Consider the following 17,658-nt stretch of genomic DNA (forward strand, 5'->3'; position numbering starts at 1 on the left):
ATAGCTCTCATTTTTCCTTTTTCCATTCTAAATGAATCGCAATAATATTATCTGTTATTATCAAAATGTTAGGGGGCTCCGAACAAAATTACTGAAACTGCACAAAGCCTCTGTCACTGCTGATATTGACATCATTATACTAACTGAAACCTGGTTAAATCAGAATTTCCTCGATGTGGAAATCCTTGATGATAGGTATGTAATTTTTAGAGCAGATAGAAACGCTTCACTGTCATCCCTTGAAAGAGGGGGTGGTGCCTTAATTGGTGTTAATATGTCAAATAGTAATATATGTGTAGTTTCCTCTTCCTCCTACTCTACTTGTAATTTTGAGGCTGTGCAGGTTGGTCTAAAAATGTCTGGTAAAATGTTATTCTTAACGGCTGTCTATTTTTCCCCAACTGCCAATTTAAATGATTTTATGGAATTTGTAGAGTACATGGAAAATAACCCTGAATTAATCATCCATGACAATGTAATAGTAGGTGACTTTAATATAAGTGATGTTAAAGGAATTAACTATGACTTCACATCGGGGAATGCTAACGCTAGGTCTCTGAGCAATTTAATGGCACTACTTAATTTAAGATCTTGTAATAATGTGCTGAATTTTCAAGGTAAAACTCTGGACTTACTTCTTAGTAGTACTCATGTAGTGGTACAAAGGGAATTTTACCCTCTCTTATCTGAGGATGTGTATCACCCTTGCCTCCTTTTTAAATGTGACAATCTGTATGTTGATGTTGCCAGATCAGTAAACATCCAACGCCCTTATCTTAATTTTAAAAAAGCAAACTTTAAGGAACTGTATTTTCGCCTTAGTCATGCGAATTGGGAACATCTTTTTAGTTTAACTGATCCAAATGCTGCTGTGGACTACTTTTATTCGGTATTAAATGATGCCATATATAGTTCTGTACCTATGAACATGCACATTACAAAGTCTAAATTCCCCACTTGGTTCACACGAGAATTGATCGTAATGGTCAAGTTAAAGAATAGATTAGCAAGGAAAAGGAAATTGTCCAAACACTATTTAAATAGATTTAGGGTGCTCAGGTCTGAAATAAAAAGAGTCTCTAGTAGGGCGTATAAAATGTATATGGTCAAGTTACAAGACAGCGTAAAAACCAACGTCAAAGAGTTTTGGAATTATGTGAATAGCAGGAGAAGGACTACTATGTTAAGGGATACATTTAAACTCAATGATGTTAGGTACCCAGGTGCTAACTTAGCTCAGGGATTTGCTGATCACTTTTCCTCTGTCTTTGTATCTCAAAAATCTGCTGATTCAAGCCTTCTAAATCAAAATCATGTTAAAAGGGTTCCTGATTTGTGTCATAGGGAAAATGGGTACCCGGAAGTAGATATGCTAAATATCAACTTTATTACAATAGGTGAAGTGCGGGATGCGCTGCGGATGTTGAAAGCGAAAAAATCTTGTGGTCCGGACGGTATCCCGTCCTATATCACAAAGGGGTGCGCTGATTTGTTGGTAACCCCTCTAACTCATATTATTAATACTTCAATTCAATCTGGTGTTTTCCCATCCAAATGGAAAATGGCTAACGTATCCCCGATTTTCAAAACAGGTGATGAAGCAGAAATATCTAATTACAGACCCATAGCCATCTTAAATGCCTGTGCAAAAGTATATGAGAGAGTTTTGTTTAAGTTAGTTTATAATCATGTAAAAAATTATATCTCTAGTTACCAACACGGTTTTATGCCAGGCAGATCGACAATAACTAACTTACTGTTGTTTACTGACTTCATCTCATGTGAACTGGATTCTGCCTCTAGAGTTGATGCGATCTACCTTGATTTCAAAAAAGCATTTGACAGGGTAAATCATGCTGTATTACTTAATAAATTACGTAAATTTGGTTTTTCTAATTTACTGTTAAAACTGTTTGCTAGCTATCTTCAAGGTAGATCATTACAAGTTATATTTGGTCATTTCAAATCTGAAGAGTTTTTCAGTAACATAGGGGTGCCCCAGGGGAGCAACTTAGGTCCCTTGCTTTTCCTGTTAATGATTAATGATTTGCCTGATAGAGTTAAACATTCGAAAATTTTGTTGTTTGCGGATGATGTTAAACTCTACAATTCAATAGCAAATGAAGATGATATGGCGTGCTTGCAGGAGGACCTGGTCAATATCTCGGAATGGTGCAGAGATAATGATATGGATCTAAATGCCGGCAAATGCAAATTTATTATTTTCACTAGAAAAACAGACTTTCCTGTACTCAATTATAATATTAATGGAATTGAGTTAGAACGAGTTAACGTGATAAGAGATTTGGGTGTGCTTTTAGACAGTGAGCTTTCATTTAAGTACCACATTGACAACCTTGTGAATGCAGGAAACAAATTATTGGGTTTTGTAATAAGAAATACTAGATATTTCACGGACATAGCAACATCATTATTACTGTTTAATTCATTAGTGCGCAGTAAGTTGGAGTATGCATCAGAGATATGGAATCCGTCATATAATACATGCGATAACAGCATTGAAAGGATACAAAATAAATTCCTTCGGTATTTATATTTTAAAAAGCACCATGTTAAGTTCCCCCTCGGAGGACATGTTGGGGATCTGAGGTCCTCGTTCTCGGTCTCTAAACTCCTAACTAGAAGGAAATTAGCGGATTTAGTGTTCCTCTATAAGATTGTAAATAGCTTAATAAATAGCTCTCTAATTTTAGAGAATGTAAAGCTGGTTGTACCGCGATCTGGTCTTCGACCTACATCTAAGTTATTTTATGTCCCGAGAGTGAGGACAGCACATCGCCAGCAAGCCTTCTTAATTAGGGCGTGCGCTCTGGCTAATGAACTTGACGGTTTGGACTTGTTTGCAGTTTCGGTTGGAGCTTTTGCCAGTGACTGTCTCGGGCGGCTCACTCTTGATTAAATCACTCTATTTTGTTTTTGTTTTTTTGTCTATTGTGTTTTTTTTTTCTAACTTTTTCTTTTCACACTTATGTAAGCATTTTCCTTTTGTTTTCTTTGGTAATGTTATCTAGTCTTAGTTATGATAATTTTATGTTACATTTTATTGGTTTTTGGGTTCCAGACCCATATATTGGATATTGATTTTCTTTTGTGTTATTAAGATATGTTTTGGGGCCCCTGTGGCCCTGTTTGCGTGTTTTAACGTGATCAGCACAATTCCCCGAACAAGTTTTTAAAAATCATTTTTTTACAGGAACCTTGCCACGCACATATAGTTGTTGCTAAATAGATGGAGGATTACATCCGAAAGTATCGATTCCAATATGTATAGATATTGGAATCGATACTTTAAAACAAGCGTCATTTCTTGAATATATACGAGGGTCGTCTAGGATGTTTTTTTTTTAATTTTTTGAGAACTAATAATACTAAAATTCAACTAATTTCACCGTTGAGTTCAGTAAACTCAAAGCGTTAATTGATACCCACGGTTTTTTTTCAAATTTAAATATAAATGCAGGAATCTTTTCAGAGACTTTAACACAAGGCAAAAAAGTAGGCGAGCCGACAAACACGAGTTGCTTGACACCTGAAGATATTAGTATTTAAAAATTTGATCACACGAGGGACGATTTACTACACGATGGGTTGCCTAGACGGCAAAATGCAGGCATCACCTCAGAGACTTTAACGCAGGGTGAAAAAGTAAGCGCGCCAACAAACACGAGTCGCTTGACGATTTGAGATATTCTCATTTAAAAATTTGATCACACGAAGGACGGTTTACTAAATTAGGGATTGCCAAGATAGCAAAACGCAGGAATCACTTCAGAGATTTTAACGCACGGCAGAAAAGTAGGTTTCACCGACAAAATACTGCAAACTAAACTCACTAAGCACTCTCAGATGCACGAAAAAAATTATATTGCTGACTTAAGAATTTTGTAGTTAAAAAAAGTGTCCGACGTGTTTCAATGTAGATTTTACAATACAAAAATGCTTATTTAACCACACTCGTGGTTAAATAAGCTTTATGTTTATGGTAAGATGTACATTTAAAACATGTCGAACATATTTTTTAAAAATTTAAATGTTAAATTAGCAATCCATTTTTTCCCGATTGAAGCAATAAAATTTGTATGCGCACAATTTCCATTGTAATTTTCATCAGCATTTTAACTCTCCTTTCGGTTGTGGAATCGAAAAATCATCTGGATGATCGCAAATCCTCATGGCAACCGCGTAAAATCTGTCGCCGCATTGCCAAATCGTGCGAAAACGCCGCTTTTAACCGCCCGCAAAACGGGTCCACGGCGAGCGGCGAGCAACGCCGCGGATGGCAGCCTCTTGCATCTGGCTCTGGTGGGTTCTGCGCCGACTCAGTCTGGTCGTTGCGCCGGGGCTAGTGAAAGTCCGACGCATGCGCCGTGGCTCTGCGCAGCCTCGCGCCGCGGCCTCCTCGCCGACCGGCCAACTGGTTCACAGTTAGTCCCCGACTATCTTACGATGCGCGCCAAACTTGACTTGTTGTTGTGCCTTCTGTTTGTTTTGGGAGTCGGTAAGTTCCATCACGTCACTTTCTCTGTTCTGCCGCGCATTTCGGGCCTCCCCCCGAGCCCCCTGCCATTTTAACGCGTCCATCGGGACTCGATCCCCCTAGCCCTTAGCTCCCCACCTCGAAGATATGCCACCACCCCAGCCTATTAATTTAAATTGAATTGCGAGCAAATATAAAACTTATGAGGGTGTTACGAAAAAATATAAGAATAAATACAACATTTTCTCCGGTAAAAAAAATCACTTTTGATCATGATATTAAAATTGTCTACGCTATGCGCCTTCAGCCTTTACCTTTAGCAAAATTTTCATGAACTGAGGGGAAATCCTCTTCAAACCACACGTTTTAATTTCATTGACTCTTGAACCATACCGAAAAGATACAACCGCCTGTTACGCAACATATATGAGACGCGACGAAAGCTGTGATGAGCTTTTTGAAGCATATATTGAGTTTGATTTAACTATAAAAAGTATCCGCGATAGTGGGTGGAGGCATAGCGTTAGTACGATAATAATGTTTACAGACAAACGCGTTTGAAGTTTCAATTCTGTTAGTTGAAATCTGGTCTTTTTGTTCGGAAAACCACCATACATCTATTAATTTAGCAGCTATGGTCATGAGACCTTTTGTGTGGGTGCTTGACACAATGTCTAATTAAATTGGCTGTCCTTTAGAAAAAGATCAGTAATTCAGGATCTTGTTTCACTGACCGCTCCATTCCAGTAAACCTCGAGACTTGGTCACTAATTATGCCCTATGCAATAAGTTATTCGTTTAAAACAAACTTTTAAGGAATAAGCACTTTTCAATGCTGTACCTTTAGAACTTCAGATTGCAAAGTTTTATTGTGTACTTTACTTTTAGTAAAATCTCAGACAATCTCGAAATAAATTAATTAAATATGCGAGGCTATGTGTGATACGATACTTTTTTCGAATTAAGAGCTTTTTTGAGCTTTATCAATAGTTAAAATTGTCTTATACATCTTCAGATAATTAATATTGAATACCAGATTTATCCTTATATTATTATTATGAAATGCATTTAAGTAAAATTTACCACAATCTCGATAAACTCAAATTGCGTGAGAGTATGGTAAATAATTATAAATACTTTCGAAATTCCGAATTCTTGCAAAAAAAGTGCTTTCACTTTAGCATGATTGTGACCGAAAAGGAGCGTGCCAGAAATATTTCTCTCTTGGCGGTATTTAGATTGTCTCATTTTTCAAACCTTTCAGTGCTTGTGCATATCTGCGTAAACCTGTCCTTCCATACGAAAATTATCAAAAAACCTATTCTTTTCAAGGTTATTTCGTACAATAAATATTGCAGTGCAAAAACTTCATACTGTATGAAAAGTAGATTTTCAAGAATATTGTCAATACAACACTGAGACCTACCGGTACAATGCACTAAGAATACAATCGATGATCCACAAATTTTGCTATTTGATAATGAATCATCTACAAAGAACCGCTTTCCGTTTTTTCGTTCGTGCATGAGAAATTACTATATTCTAAGTTTTCCAAAATGGAGAAACTAAAACTGCAGTGAATACACCACACTCATTCGTTTACCTGAAATTGAATTTGAAAAGTTAAAACACGGATATCAGCACATACGATTATATCTGAAAGTGACGAGCCAATATAAATTTCAAACTCAGCTTTGCATATTTCTCTAAAAATGCACAATTTACGTCGCAGATAGGGAAAAATGTGGTATCAAACCCATCTGCATAAGCAGTGGCGTAGCAAGAAGGGTCTAAAGCCCCTCCTCCTCCCCTCAATGACTGGAAAATTTCCACCGCAGAACCTCATTTTCGTGATGTTCATGAATTTTTCACCTTTGCACCCTCCCCCTCTCCCACCCCTTCCCACCCATTGGACATTTTTGACAGAAGAGCCTACCTTTCTTCATTAATAATCTCTAGCTAAGCTACCGCACATGTTGACAAATACATTCTTCCATGTTTTAGTACTTGCCGTCCATTCGCAGAGTTGAGTACTGCTAATTTATTAACGATGGGCTTTTTTTCAACAGACATAACCTATACGTATAATGGAATACCATTAAGGTATTCCAGCGGTTAGAGTTAAGTGCTGAGAGACTTGCAGTCAACCTTTCAATGCTTGCAAGACGGTTAATGCTGTTATGCAAAGTAGGTAGGGACGCGTCAAATGATACCCTCAAAGGTCAAGAAATTAAGATCATCAGCAAGTCGCGACGTTGCTGTTAATTTATTACTGGCGCTTTAATGGGGGTGACACAAGATTTCAGAGAATGATCGCTGACACAGGGCGGTGACCGTTTGTTTCTTAATCTGCGTTTAGATGCTTTGCGATTAACAGAAAGTGGCAACACTGGTCTATTGACCAAACCGCATCGAATGTTAACGCAGACGACACCTAATGAAAAGCACGGTTTCATTGGACTGCATTTTGAAATTTGGAACTATAAATTCTGCGGTTTAAAAACAACGTATGTGCCATTAGTTTCCCCATGCACATAAGTGATTCTTCAGATGAGCCAGAATTTATAGCTCCAAATTGCAAAATGCAGTCTAATTATGGGGTACGTTTTGAGAGTACACCTTTGGTGGCTACTATCACCTTGCTTTTGTAAGCGCACTACAGATCACATGGTACCAAAGGGGTAGAAATCATTGTACGCATGAATCAAGCAAATTACGTCATCCACAGTGACCTGTTAATAAATCGTTTGGTTAAAAGAACGACTCTGCTTTATGCGCGGTCAGTAATTTTTTGTTTTATTATCTGTTTGTCACACAAGGGTACAAAGTATCGATTTTTTTACAATTAAAACAGAAATAAAGCAGAAGATTACGGTCAATAAATAGAGAAAAGGACACAGTAAAGCTCGATAGAAGATAGGAAAATTAAATATTAAAATTTAAAGATTAAAAAAATTAGTAGTCTCTACATTGGCTGCACAAGAAATTCAGACGGATGAGGTAAATGTTAATTTCGACGATCAACACTCATTTTTGCGAATTAATGATTGGTGAGCAACTTCTTCAAGCATTCCCTAGGTTCGCGGCTTCTAAATTGCAAAGCTTGCTCATCACAAATTTCGTCAATTATCACCAAAGGAAAAGAATGTTGATCCCAGTAGTTAGGGAGCCTGTGATGCGATTTCACCGGAACATTTTGTCCCTGCATGCAACAGATCCATTCTGAGGAGTCTCGTGGTTGAAATAATACCCCAATCAACATCAACATCTTTAGAACTATGCCCTCTCGAGTCTGCAATGCGCAAAGAAGCACGTGGTGATAGTGGCCAACCCTGGTGTGCCATCACAAAGTAGCTCATCATTAATCCGTCTTATAAGGCGTCATCTGCGTTCATTTTCAATGCAGTTTGGTCAGCAGACCACAGTGTTTACACTTTCTGTTAATCATCAAGAATCAGTGCTGAGACCTCACGTGGGAAGAAAGTAAATTTTAACTGGGAATTTCTAAAGAATGTTCCCGGGAACGGAAGCGTTCCCAATTTCCTCTCCGTTCCGAAACTTAGCTTCTATGAATTTCAACCGGAAATCATAAGTTTTACCACTCGCTATGGCAGCTTTAAGCTGACGAGACAAGTAACCCCACGTCTAGCCGATGAACATCAGCCGTCAGTTTTAATGGTGCAATTGAACCGGGCAAGGGGCGAGGGGGTCCCAGGCGCTGAAAAAAGCCATATCGGTAAGTGATGAAATTCCGGTTTGTAAATTCCTAGTTGTCGACTGATTTACCAGTTCAGAGTTTGTCTCAAACCGTGATGCAGTTTCGTAAGCTGGTGTCTCGGTTGCCACGCGTATCTTTCCCCTCACGAGCGAGTGTGAACATTCATATTTGAGCGCACGAAACGGCAACAGGTGGTAACATGGCGATGAGGTAACCAAGATGCGCTAAATCAAAGTGCCCGCTCGGTTACAATAGAATGTGTCATAAACCGAGCTAGTCTGGCTCTGGGTGCGACGTGCTCGAGTCTTCGGAGTTGATATACGGAAAAAAGCCGTAAGTGTATTCTCGGATGAGCCTCAAGACGCATAAGAACGTATGCTAACCGTGGCTCATACAGAGAGGTACTCGCGACTTTCTTCCGTAACACGGCAGATGTGTTCTTTTGCCGATGCAGCTTGTCAGTCAGGTCTGGTTGAGGTTGCCAGGCCGCACGGCTCGACCCGCTTATGCCACCATAATTCAAGGGAGCAGTTGGGCAAGTTGGCAACCATGGAATCGAGATTGTCACATCACAGCATCAGCACGACGTGTGGGCATTTTTGCCCGTGCAATTTTGCAACGAAGCCGGTCCTCCCTCCAGCGCGGCGGGACACGATTTTCGCGAGATCGGTTTTTCATCGCGAAGGTCAAAGCGCTGCTCACACCCTCGATAAGTTTCGTGGGCCCTCGGATTTATTGTTGGTGTGGCTCAAAGAGTTTCGTGAACTAGAGTCTGCGCCTCGTCTCGCGAGGGTTTTGACACGGCAATCAGTCCTTGTCAGAATGTTTTCCAATTTTTTGCTCACACTTTGAGAGAAGTCACGATTTTTTTCACTTCTTTAATGGTTCTATTTTTGACACGAAATGCTTCGGTCATTGCCTTCATCCATTTGGAGCTAAGCGGTTTTTTTCGCGTTTACTAAAGGGTGGCCGTAGACAGCAATGGGAGTAAGAGACCGGAGCGGCAGCAAACAGTACGCAGCTGTGATGTTTTTGCCTACTTGGCTATTTGAAGGCATTTTCGCAAATCAACCAATTTCCACATTTTTCCAAGTAAGCAAATGATTTCGCGTAGGTTTAATCTACACACGATCGATTTTCTTGCGGCCAAAATACGTAAATCTATGCAAATGTGTCTCGTTGCACATTTATATTCCCGGCAGAATTCTTTCAGGTGTTTGAGCTCAGCTTCAGGTCATTTTTACATCAATACTAGTTCGAGTAGATACCTCGTTCCAATCACTTTTAAAAGGCTTGAATATTAAAAGAAACTCGTAAAAGTAGGTACACAAAGCAACGAAACGATCTTGTCGCGTCTCTCTTGTCTGCGAAGAGAAATAAGGCTAAAATAAAACCCAAAAATGCCTGGCTAAACACACACAACGTAGTTTTGAGAAAAACAGGTTTTTGATAGACTTATTAATCGTGTTCAGGGTACAAAATTGTTTGATTAGAATGCAATACATACTTTATCGGCACGAAAAGTAATTAAATCGCCCAATACCTTTCTACACTGAAAAAAAAATTTCGGTCTTATGTACCAAAGTTCGGTCGTATGTACCAAAGTTCGGTGTTCCATATCATCCCAACTAATTCGGTTCGTCAAACTGGACTTCTGGTTCGTGTAACCGAACTTGTGCGGTAAAATAAACTGATGAACTCAGTTCGGTGAAATATGCCGAATGTTTGGTTACACAAACCGAATGTTTGGGATAATATGGAACACCGAATGTTCGGTTCACATGACCAAATGTTTTTTTATAGTGTACAAGACATTACTGACAGAGAGATTCATTGAAATCTTGAAATCCAATTTTTCCACTCAACCCAAAAAACATTGCTCCACTGAGAATTTTGCTTTCTCTGACTGCTAAGGCCCTTTTTCCCCCAGACTGTGACGGATGCAGTCCAGTGGCGAGGCATGAATGATCGATTATCGATATCTCTCCGTTTGAAGCTGTGGTAAGGAATCGAGTATTAAGGTGTTCGTTTCGAATACTCTATTTATCGAACCTTTCCCATAGTTTTTAATGGCAGATCAATCGATGTATCGCAAAGCGCGTCACGCTACTGATGCAGTCGTTCTTGGCGTAACATGCAAATCGGCGCTTCTCTGAAAAAAGGACGTATCTTTACTTCCGCATGAGCCCTGTAGTCCGTATAACTCCATGCTTTCAAGGGCTCACGCGGTAATGAAGTTAGGACCTTACGTCAGAGAAGTGACGAAATCAGGAGCGTGAAAGCAAAGTTCCGCGATGTTTTTATCTGGCTTTGACATCTTCGGCGAGGCGCTCATGCCTCGCGGCGGCGGGCCGGACTCTCCGTGCGCGAAAAGCGGAGAAAAAAGTTGCGGGGAAAAATTACTCGCCGCTTGGGAGAGGACGCGACGCGAATTAAAGTTTTCGCGAAATCACCCGAGCGGACACGAACGTCGCTCAGTGGCTCGAGTCAATTAGAGAGGGCGGACATGACATTTTAGACTGAAACTGCAAATTTTGATGTTTAATTCGTCACTTTTTTAAATTGAATCAGAGAGAACGAAAAAACACCAACTCGAAAAAATGAAAATAATCAAGACACACACAAAACTGCATATTACTCGTAAGTGAAGAAGTTAGTCTAAGAAAAAGATTTTTGGTGCCAAAAGCAAGAGTTCTTAAGGAAACTTGAAATGTCCAAGTTGGCACAGATACGGTAACTTCAATGACCTCTATGAAAATTGTCTGTCCTTAGTAAAAAGTGAGCATTTTCGACGCACCGAGTTGGTGTGTTTTCGTTCTCACTGATTCAATTGTATGTAAGCGACCTGTATGAATGTAAGGAAGAGAATAGCACGGTAAAGAAATAGTCAGAAATAGATATGAATGCTTTTATTGTTAAAAATATAAAAATTAGCCTTTGTTAATTTTTATTTTTAAGTATACGGTTAAAATATGTGTAATTGATAGCCCCGTAAGGGACTTGTCTACGTTTTCTAATAAAAAAATAAATAACTAAATAAATTTTAAGGGGTGCTCTAGCAGAAAATTTCATGAGAAATCCAATGGAACCACTGTTAGAACCTGAAAGTTCTGTTTTAACAGAGTGATAAGCGTTTAAAGTTTCCAAATTTTGTCCGAGCTCTCCTATCGAGTCGCTCCACTGTGCGTCGGCGAGAAAAGTTTGCGACATGCTCCCGACAATTTATCATTGTAAGCCTCGACTCGCTCGGCTGGTCCCGTGGAATCATCGTTGAGAGATTACGGATAGTGGGGCGGTAATTAAAATTGTCATCGACTTTCATCTCCACGAAGATGAGCCCGAGAAAGTTCTCAAAGGCGTAACAACATGCAACTCATGAACCCTTAAAAGCGTGAGGAAAAGTTTACGACAAGGCTTGTTTTGAAACGGATCATAAGACACGCCCTGGTAAAAATTGGCGATAAGAGCTACGTTTCAAAATACCATAGGAAATCTTATAGCCGGCTAAAGAAGCTACAGAAAATCATATAGCTAGCTGTAGAATACGGAGAAAATCATACGGCCGGGCTTTACGAAGCGATAAAAAATTATGCAGCCGGGCTATGGTTCCTATCGCCGGGCTTTACACTTTATCGCCTAGCTGTTGCTTTTTCGTCATCGATTATAAAAGGCTATAAGAAATTGTGTAGAAATTCGTGTGCTTTGCAAATCATTAAGTTTGATACGGAACCACCTTAGTATTTACAAAACACACATTATATTTTCCTTTAATACATATTTTTTTCATCAATTAAAATGAGAATAATCCATGATGTGCAAACATTTCAAAATCATGAGTTGAATAACGCTGACTCCGCCAGATTAAATATTAGAGCCCAACACAAAGCGGAGCGGCTGGCGCCTACAAACCTAACAGGGATACTTCACGCATTGCGCAACGCGTGAAGTATCCCTGTTAGGTTTGTAGGCGCCAATGCGTGTTTCGCGCTGGCTGCCCGCCTGACACGGCGCTTGCAGCAACTATTTCACACCAGAGGTATTGCACAGTATCATACGAAACTGAAGGCGCTCTAATATATTAGTAATAGCAGGCATCCATCAAAAGTACGGAGTTTTCCTCGCAAAATAAAACAAGATACAACGGCCCAAAAAGAGAGCAGTATTCCAAAAACTCACTAAGTCCTAGCATCCGTAATTAGTAACGTTTAGTATACACATTATCGCCTGGCTGTTGCTTAATCGCCATCGGCTATAAAAGGCTATAAAAAATTGTGCAACCGGCTATAGAAGCTACTGGAAATCTTACAGCCGGCTGTAGGTCTATGGTATTTTGGAACACAGATTCTACTGCCAATTTTTACCAGGGCGGTATATACGAAATTAACCTTCACAATGGAAAATGTCCGCGCAAATTTCGTATTACCTCATCTAAGACTACATAAAGAGATGATTTCAAATATTTCACGAACATTTTCAATAATTCATATTCTTCATTTCACCCGTGCAACCCTGCCCGTGCCCGTTGGGGAAGGCATGGATGATCGATTATCGATATTTTCCCATTTGCCGCTATGGTAAAGATTCGATTATTATGCGGACACCCTGTTTTTTTATCCTTTTCCGTAGGTTAAAATGGCAGATATATCGATTTATCGCAAAGCACGCGACGCCTGTTACTCCCTATCGCCGGGAGCGGACATAGCGTTTCCGTAAAATAATCGAATTCCACGGTAAACAACGCACTCAAAATATCGGTGAATGAACACATGCGTTACGTAACCCCTTCGTATTTTTAAAGTGTCCACGCGGTCATTAAAGATTGTATCACACGAGTGACAGTAAAACACGAGAGCTCTGGACAGATGTGCGCGTGGTGCGTGGTTTTGTTGATTCGAACTGTTCAAGGCGAATGACAAAGGAAATCCTTGATCGGATTTTGATAAGCCCAGACAGGACCCGTCGACAGCATCCGTCGTAAATCGTCGCCCTCTTACTTTCTCTCAGACCGTTCCTTCTATCAAATTACAACTGAGACACTGATCGTGGAATTGCTCTCTAAAAAAGAGGGTCTAAAATCGTATAGTAAAAAATTCAATCTTTACACGAACTTTCACTGAAAAAAAAAATCTCGGTGTATTTAATAAGAAAAGGGTAAAATTACCAAGAATTCAGGATTCTATTTGATCCCAGTTTTTTCTTGGTAAAATTACCATTTATGGAATTGGTAATTTTACCGGGAAATCTCGGTAAAATCATTGAACTTTCCCGGTAATTTTACTGGACCTTGGTAAAAACGCCAATATTTTTTATCAACTGTGGTAAAATTACCGAGATAAAATGGCTAAGTTACCGGGGATTGATTACCAATAAAAGTGGTATTCTTACCTGAAAAAACAGTAAAAATACCGGTTTTTAGGTAAGCTTACCAGTCTGTCTTGGTAAAATTACCAATAATTGGTAAAAAAAAGTGAGATGGTAAAGGTACCAACGGACTTTGGTAAAAACGCCGAGAATTTTATTTCAGTGCAAAATCCCCTCAATCAAAACTATTTTCCATCAAAAACTCGAGAGCCTTGAGACTCGCGAAGGTGGTCGAAACGATTTCATACTAAGTGATATTATAAATTTAGAATATTCTGTAATATATTATAAATAAAGCATGAGGTGGCAACCGGGCTGTTCTTAAGGATTGTGTCACTCGACTTATTTACATATCGCTGCGCAGCGTAAAATACTTGGCTCCGTGTGGTCTTGGAATTCGGATTCTGCGTTGATTGGTACTCAGAATGTTGCCATATCGACAAAATTTGCCCGAAAATTAAAGCCGCTGTTTTGTTTACACCAAATAAGTGCAAGAAAACAAATAAGCAAACTATAAATAAAGTGGCTAATGTCAAGGAAAGTCGGAGACAGAGTGTTTTAAACGCCTAACGTCGATAGCTTTTCCACGTTTTAAGTTTCCAATCAAATCGATGCTGGAGTAATCGATAATAAAAAAGCGAGAGACACAATAGCCCGAATGCAGACAACAATAAAAATACACTAAAATACAAAAAACAAATGGGTATACAAGGCTAGAGGATACATAAACAACCAGGACGTTTCGGGCAATTCATGCCCATTCTCAACTGGAACAGAAGCTAAAAAATATAAAAATTTAAACAAGAAAATGAGCATGCAACTGACCGAGGTAGGAATCAGTGCAAACTGATCAGTAATCGATGATAAATACTCATCATGTCACCCACACACCACTGTGGCAAACACCGAGCACCGTGTTGTCGTGCATTAACAAGTGGACCTATTTCTACCAAACGGAAATATGTGCATCAAGACATGAGCCCTGAGACTCATAAGAATATATGCTTAACAAAGCTCACGTCATAATGTACATAGTTTCGTTTGGCAGAAATACGTCCAAATCAACAAATTATTACTCACCTTCGACATTGATTTTTCTCTCTTCTTGAGGAGCTGGAATCAGAGACAGTATATTTTAGAAATCCCACACTATCAATCAAAGCGGTAAAATTGGTTTGGACAAAAGTTATAGTCGAAGACCAACGCTACTTTCCACCTATTGATGATTGATGAGCAACTTAGTGAGCCAAAAATTCGTCAGTTGATGAATGAATGATGAATGTCGAGAGGGCCCATATAGCTAGGAGAGTTTTTGCGAAGTAAGTATTAGGATTGCTAAAACCAGTCGCTCAACTCTTCCCGAGACATATCAGAGGGTAACTTTCGGAATTCACTTTTACGATGTTCAGAAAATAGCACCACCGGGTCTCTAAAATATGTGGTCTCCGACTGGAGTTCTTTCCATTTCCTTCCTTCGTCGGGCACCCATGATGTCAGACACCTGAGACCCCTTATTCCTAAACGCTGGACGTAGTTCATGAAAGTCTCTGGGGTGGTTAAGATCAAAAGTAAAAAATTCCAGTTTGCTTCTACTAGAAACCGACGTAAGGGTGATAAAATTATCGTACGCCGGCAAAAAATGAACATATCAGAGCGAGTCGCATCGAATTTTGGGGAATCATCCAAAAAATCTGAAAACTTTAAGTTGAGAAGCGGGAAAAGTTGTACTTCCATCATCCCAGATAGACGCTTGCCATATATTTTAGGGGTTATAACGTTCCGAAATTTAATAGCATCAATACTACACAAAAATAGCCCAAATAATTTGACTAAAAACAAGATAAAATGGGTAACTAAGGCTTAAAAACAACAAACACAACGCCTGGGACGTCTCGGGGCGGTTTCGGCTGAAAACATCCTAAAAAACACAAAAAAACCTTTGTTGGGTTTCTGCCATAGAGCCTCTATGATAACCTCTCCTCATTGTGTTATGACGAATGAGGGTCTAGATTTTTATAATTTTAAAATATATATTTCAATTCCCTGATTAAAAAGGGGGTTGAAACCACCTCGAAACGATCCAAGCTTTGTAATTGTTGTATTTGCCTCGGTTACCTGTTTTCTTGTGTTTCTTAGTTTAATGAAATCTTTCTGAGGCGTCCAATTGTTTTGCCAAGAGGTCAAAAACAGCGAAACTCGACAGTATTGCAACGTGGGTCTCGCCTTAAGGCCAGACTTGGAGTGTGGTTGAGTGTTGTCTCTCCATCTTTCCAGCCCGGTGTTGCGGTGCAAGCGTAGTGAGTGTAACGTCCGCTTCGCTTACAAAACAAACCACCGGCAGGAAAGTAGGGGATTCGAACCACAGAACTTTCGTCCAAGTGTAGCCATGCGCTTCATTATCGCTGCAACGATAAAACGATGCTGATTAAAATCCAACAACTTGCGCTTTGATTTTAAAGGGCTTTAAGAGCCTTGCGTGAATTGTGTAACAAAAATCACGCAAATTGCATGCAATTTATTACCTTTCATTACTTGTGAAGACTTTTCTCACACTTGTCTACCTATCTTGGCGTCACGACAATTTTACTTATGCCAAAGAATTTGACGTTCAAATATGCGCATTGAAGGATTTTATTTATTTATTTATTTTTTGTTAAGCTTAAAAGGGACCCAGCTTCAGTTTGGTAGTCATTAAATGGATACTGTTCATTTTTTTTTTTACAAAATACCCATTACAATCAGTTACTTTGTAAAATAAGAGAGAGGGAGAAAAAATAAGGATTTAAACTAATAGATCGATGAACGATGATTCTTGAATAATTGATATTACCCAGCTACGTAGCAAATTTTATGGCTTTATACTATTTTATGATCGACCGGTTAAATTTGAATTTTTTCCAAGTTCGAATCGCAGGAACGAAACTTTTGAGCTTTTTCCCCGTTAAACGACACACCAAAATGTCTTCTTCCTCTCTCTAAGTCACCCTTAGAACTCCACAAGGACTCTTAGTTGGCACTATGATTAGTATTGACTATCTCAATATATTTCCCAACTTCACAAGTGATATTTTTCCATGGGACGAACCCATGGACCATGAAACGTCCCGTGGAGACAAGGCCTAAGGCTTCAATTTACCTCTGATGATGGACTAACGTGGTTGATTTTGGCCTGTTTCAGCTTCGGCGACGACCCTGGAGCGATCGAAGAGGCAGAGCAACAGCATCGGTAAGCAGAGCCAGCAGAGCAACGACGAAGATGCAACAGACACCGATGATCCATCCATCGATGAGCTCTGCGCCAACAGGCCGCCAGATGAGTACTTCAGACTCACCACCGAGGGAGACTGCCGAGATGTGGTCAGGTAATATCACTATAATCCTACTCACAGTCACAGTTTCATCCATAAACTGAGACACATTTGCCAGCATAAACCATCAATGAAGAACATATTTAGAGACAGCACTATTAGCTATCTATCCAATTTGTCGATACTTCAAAGGAATTATTCCTGTATTTTCTGTATTCCCAAGAACAAATCTGTCGTGCTAAGGAAGAACGGCGTATGAACACTTGAGAGTTGCCAAACTTCCTTGGATAAAATGTTTATTTTTCAGGAAGATTATGGAAATTTTTCCCTAAAATTTTCAGACGCTTTAGATCAATACAAACAAAATTATCTGAGACATTGACAGAAAAATATTCAAAAAATATCCTGAAAATTAGTGATTTGCCAGAGGAAACTTGGCAACGCCTAGAGGCTCATACGGCGTTTTCCCCCAGCTCAGCAGAAATGTAGCGTCACAAAAATATAGATGAAAATTTACAATTGAATCCCAAGACATTTATCGTAGGATTTTCTCAAATTGTCTAAGGAGTTCTATGAGAATATTCGTTTATTCACGGATCTTGCGAAAAATCATTTGGACTTAATTTTGCAAAAATGAACTACTATTCATTGCTTTGCACAAAATAAGCATTTTTTTCGTAGGAGAACTAACAGCACCAGCACCTACCTATGTTGTCTCCGAATTGAGCCAAAAATAGTATTTAATTTTCGCAAAATGTAGCAGTTTTGATTTG

The 17,658-nt window shown here is 39.3% G+C and overlaps 1 protein-coding gene across 2 annotated transcripts in view; it reads left to right on the top strand.

Moving 5' to 3' along the window:
* The first annotated feature begins 4,362 nt into the window (after positions 1-4,362).
* The window catches only part of verm (LDLa and CE4_CDA_like_1 domain-containing protein vermiform), a 32,134-nt gene continuing 18,838 nt past the window's right edge, over positions 4,363-17,658 (top strand). For both annotated transcript variants that reach the window (XM_019043817.2, XM_019043818.2), the window contains exons 1-2: positions 4,363-4,519; positions 16,756-16,939. In XM_019043817.2, the coding sequence (XP_018899362.1) occupies positions 4,468-4,519; positions 16,756-16,939 (236 nt within the window). In that variant the 5' untranslated portion in view covers positions 4,363-4,467. The remainder of the gene's footprint in view (positions 4,520-16,755; positions 16,940-17,658) is intronic.

This window comes from Bemisia tabaci, chromosome 7 (assembly GCF_918797505.1).
Source record: "Bemisia tabaci chromosome 7, PGI_BMITA_v3".
NCBI classification, from domain to species: Eukaryota; Metazoa; Arthropoda; class Insecta; order Hemiptera; family Aleyrodidae; genus Bemisia; species Bemisia tabaci.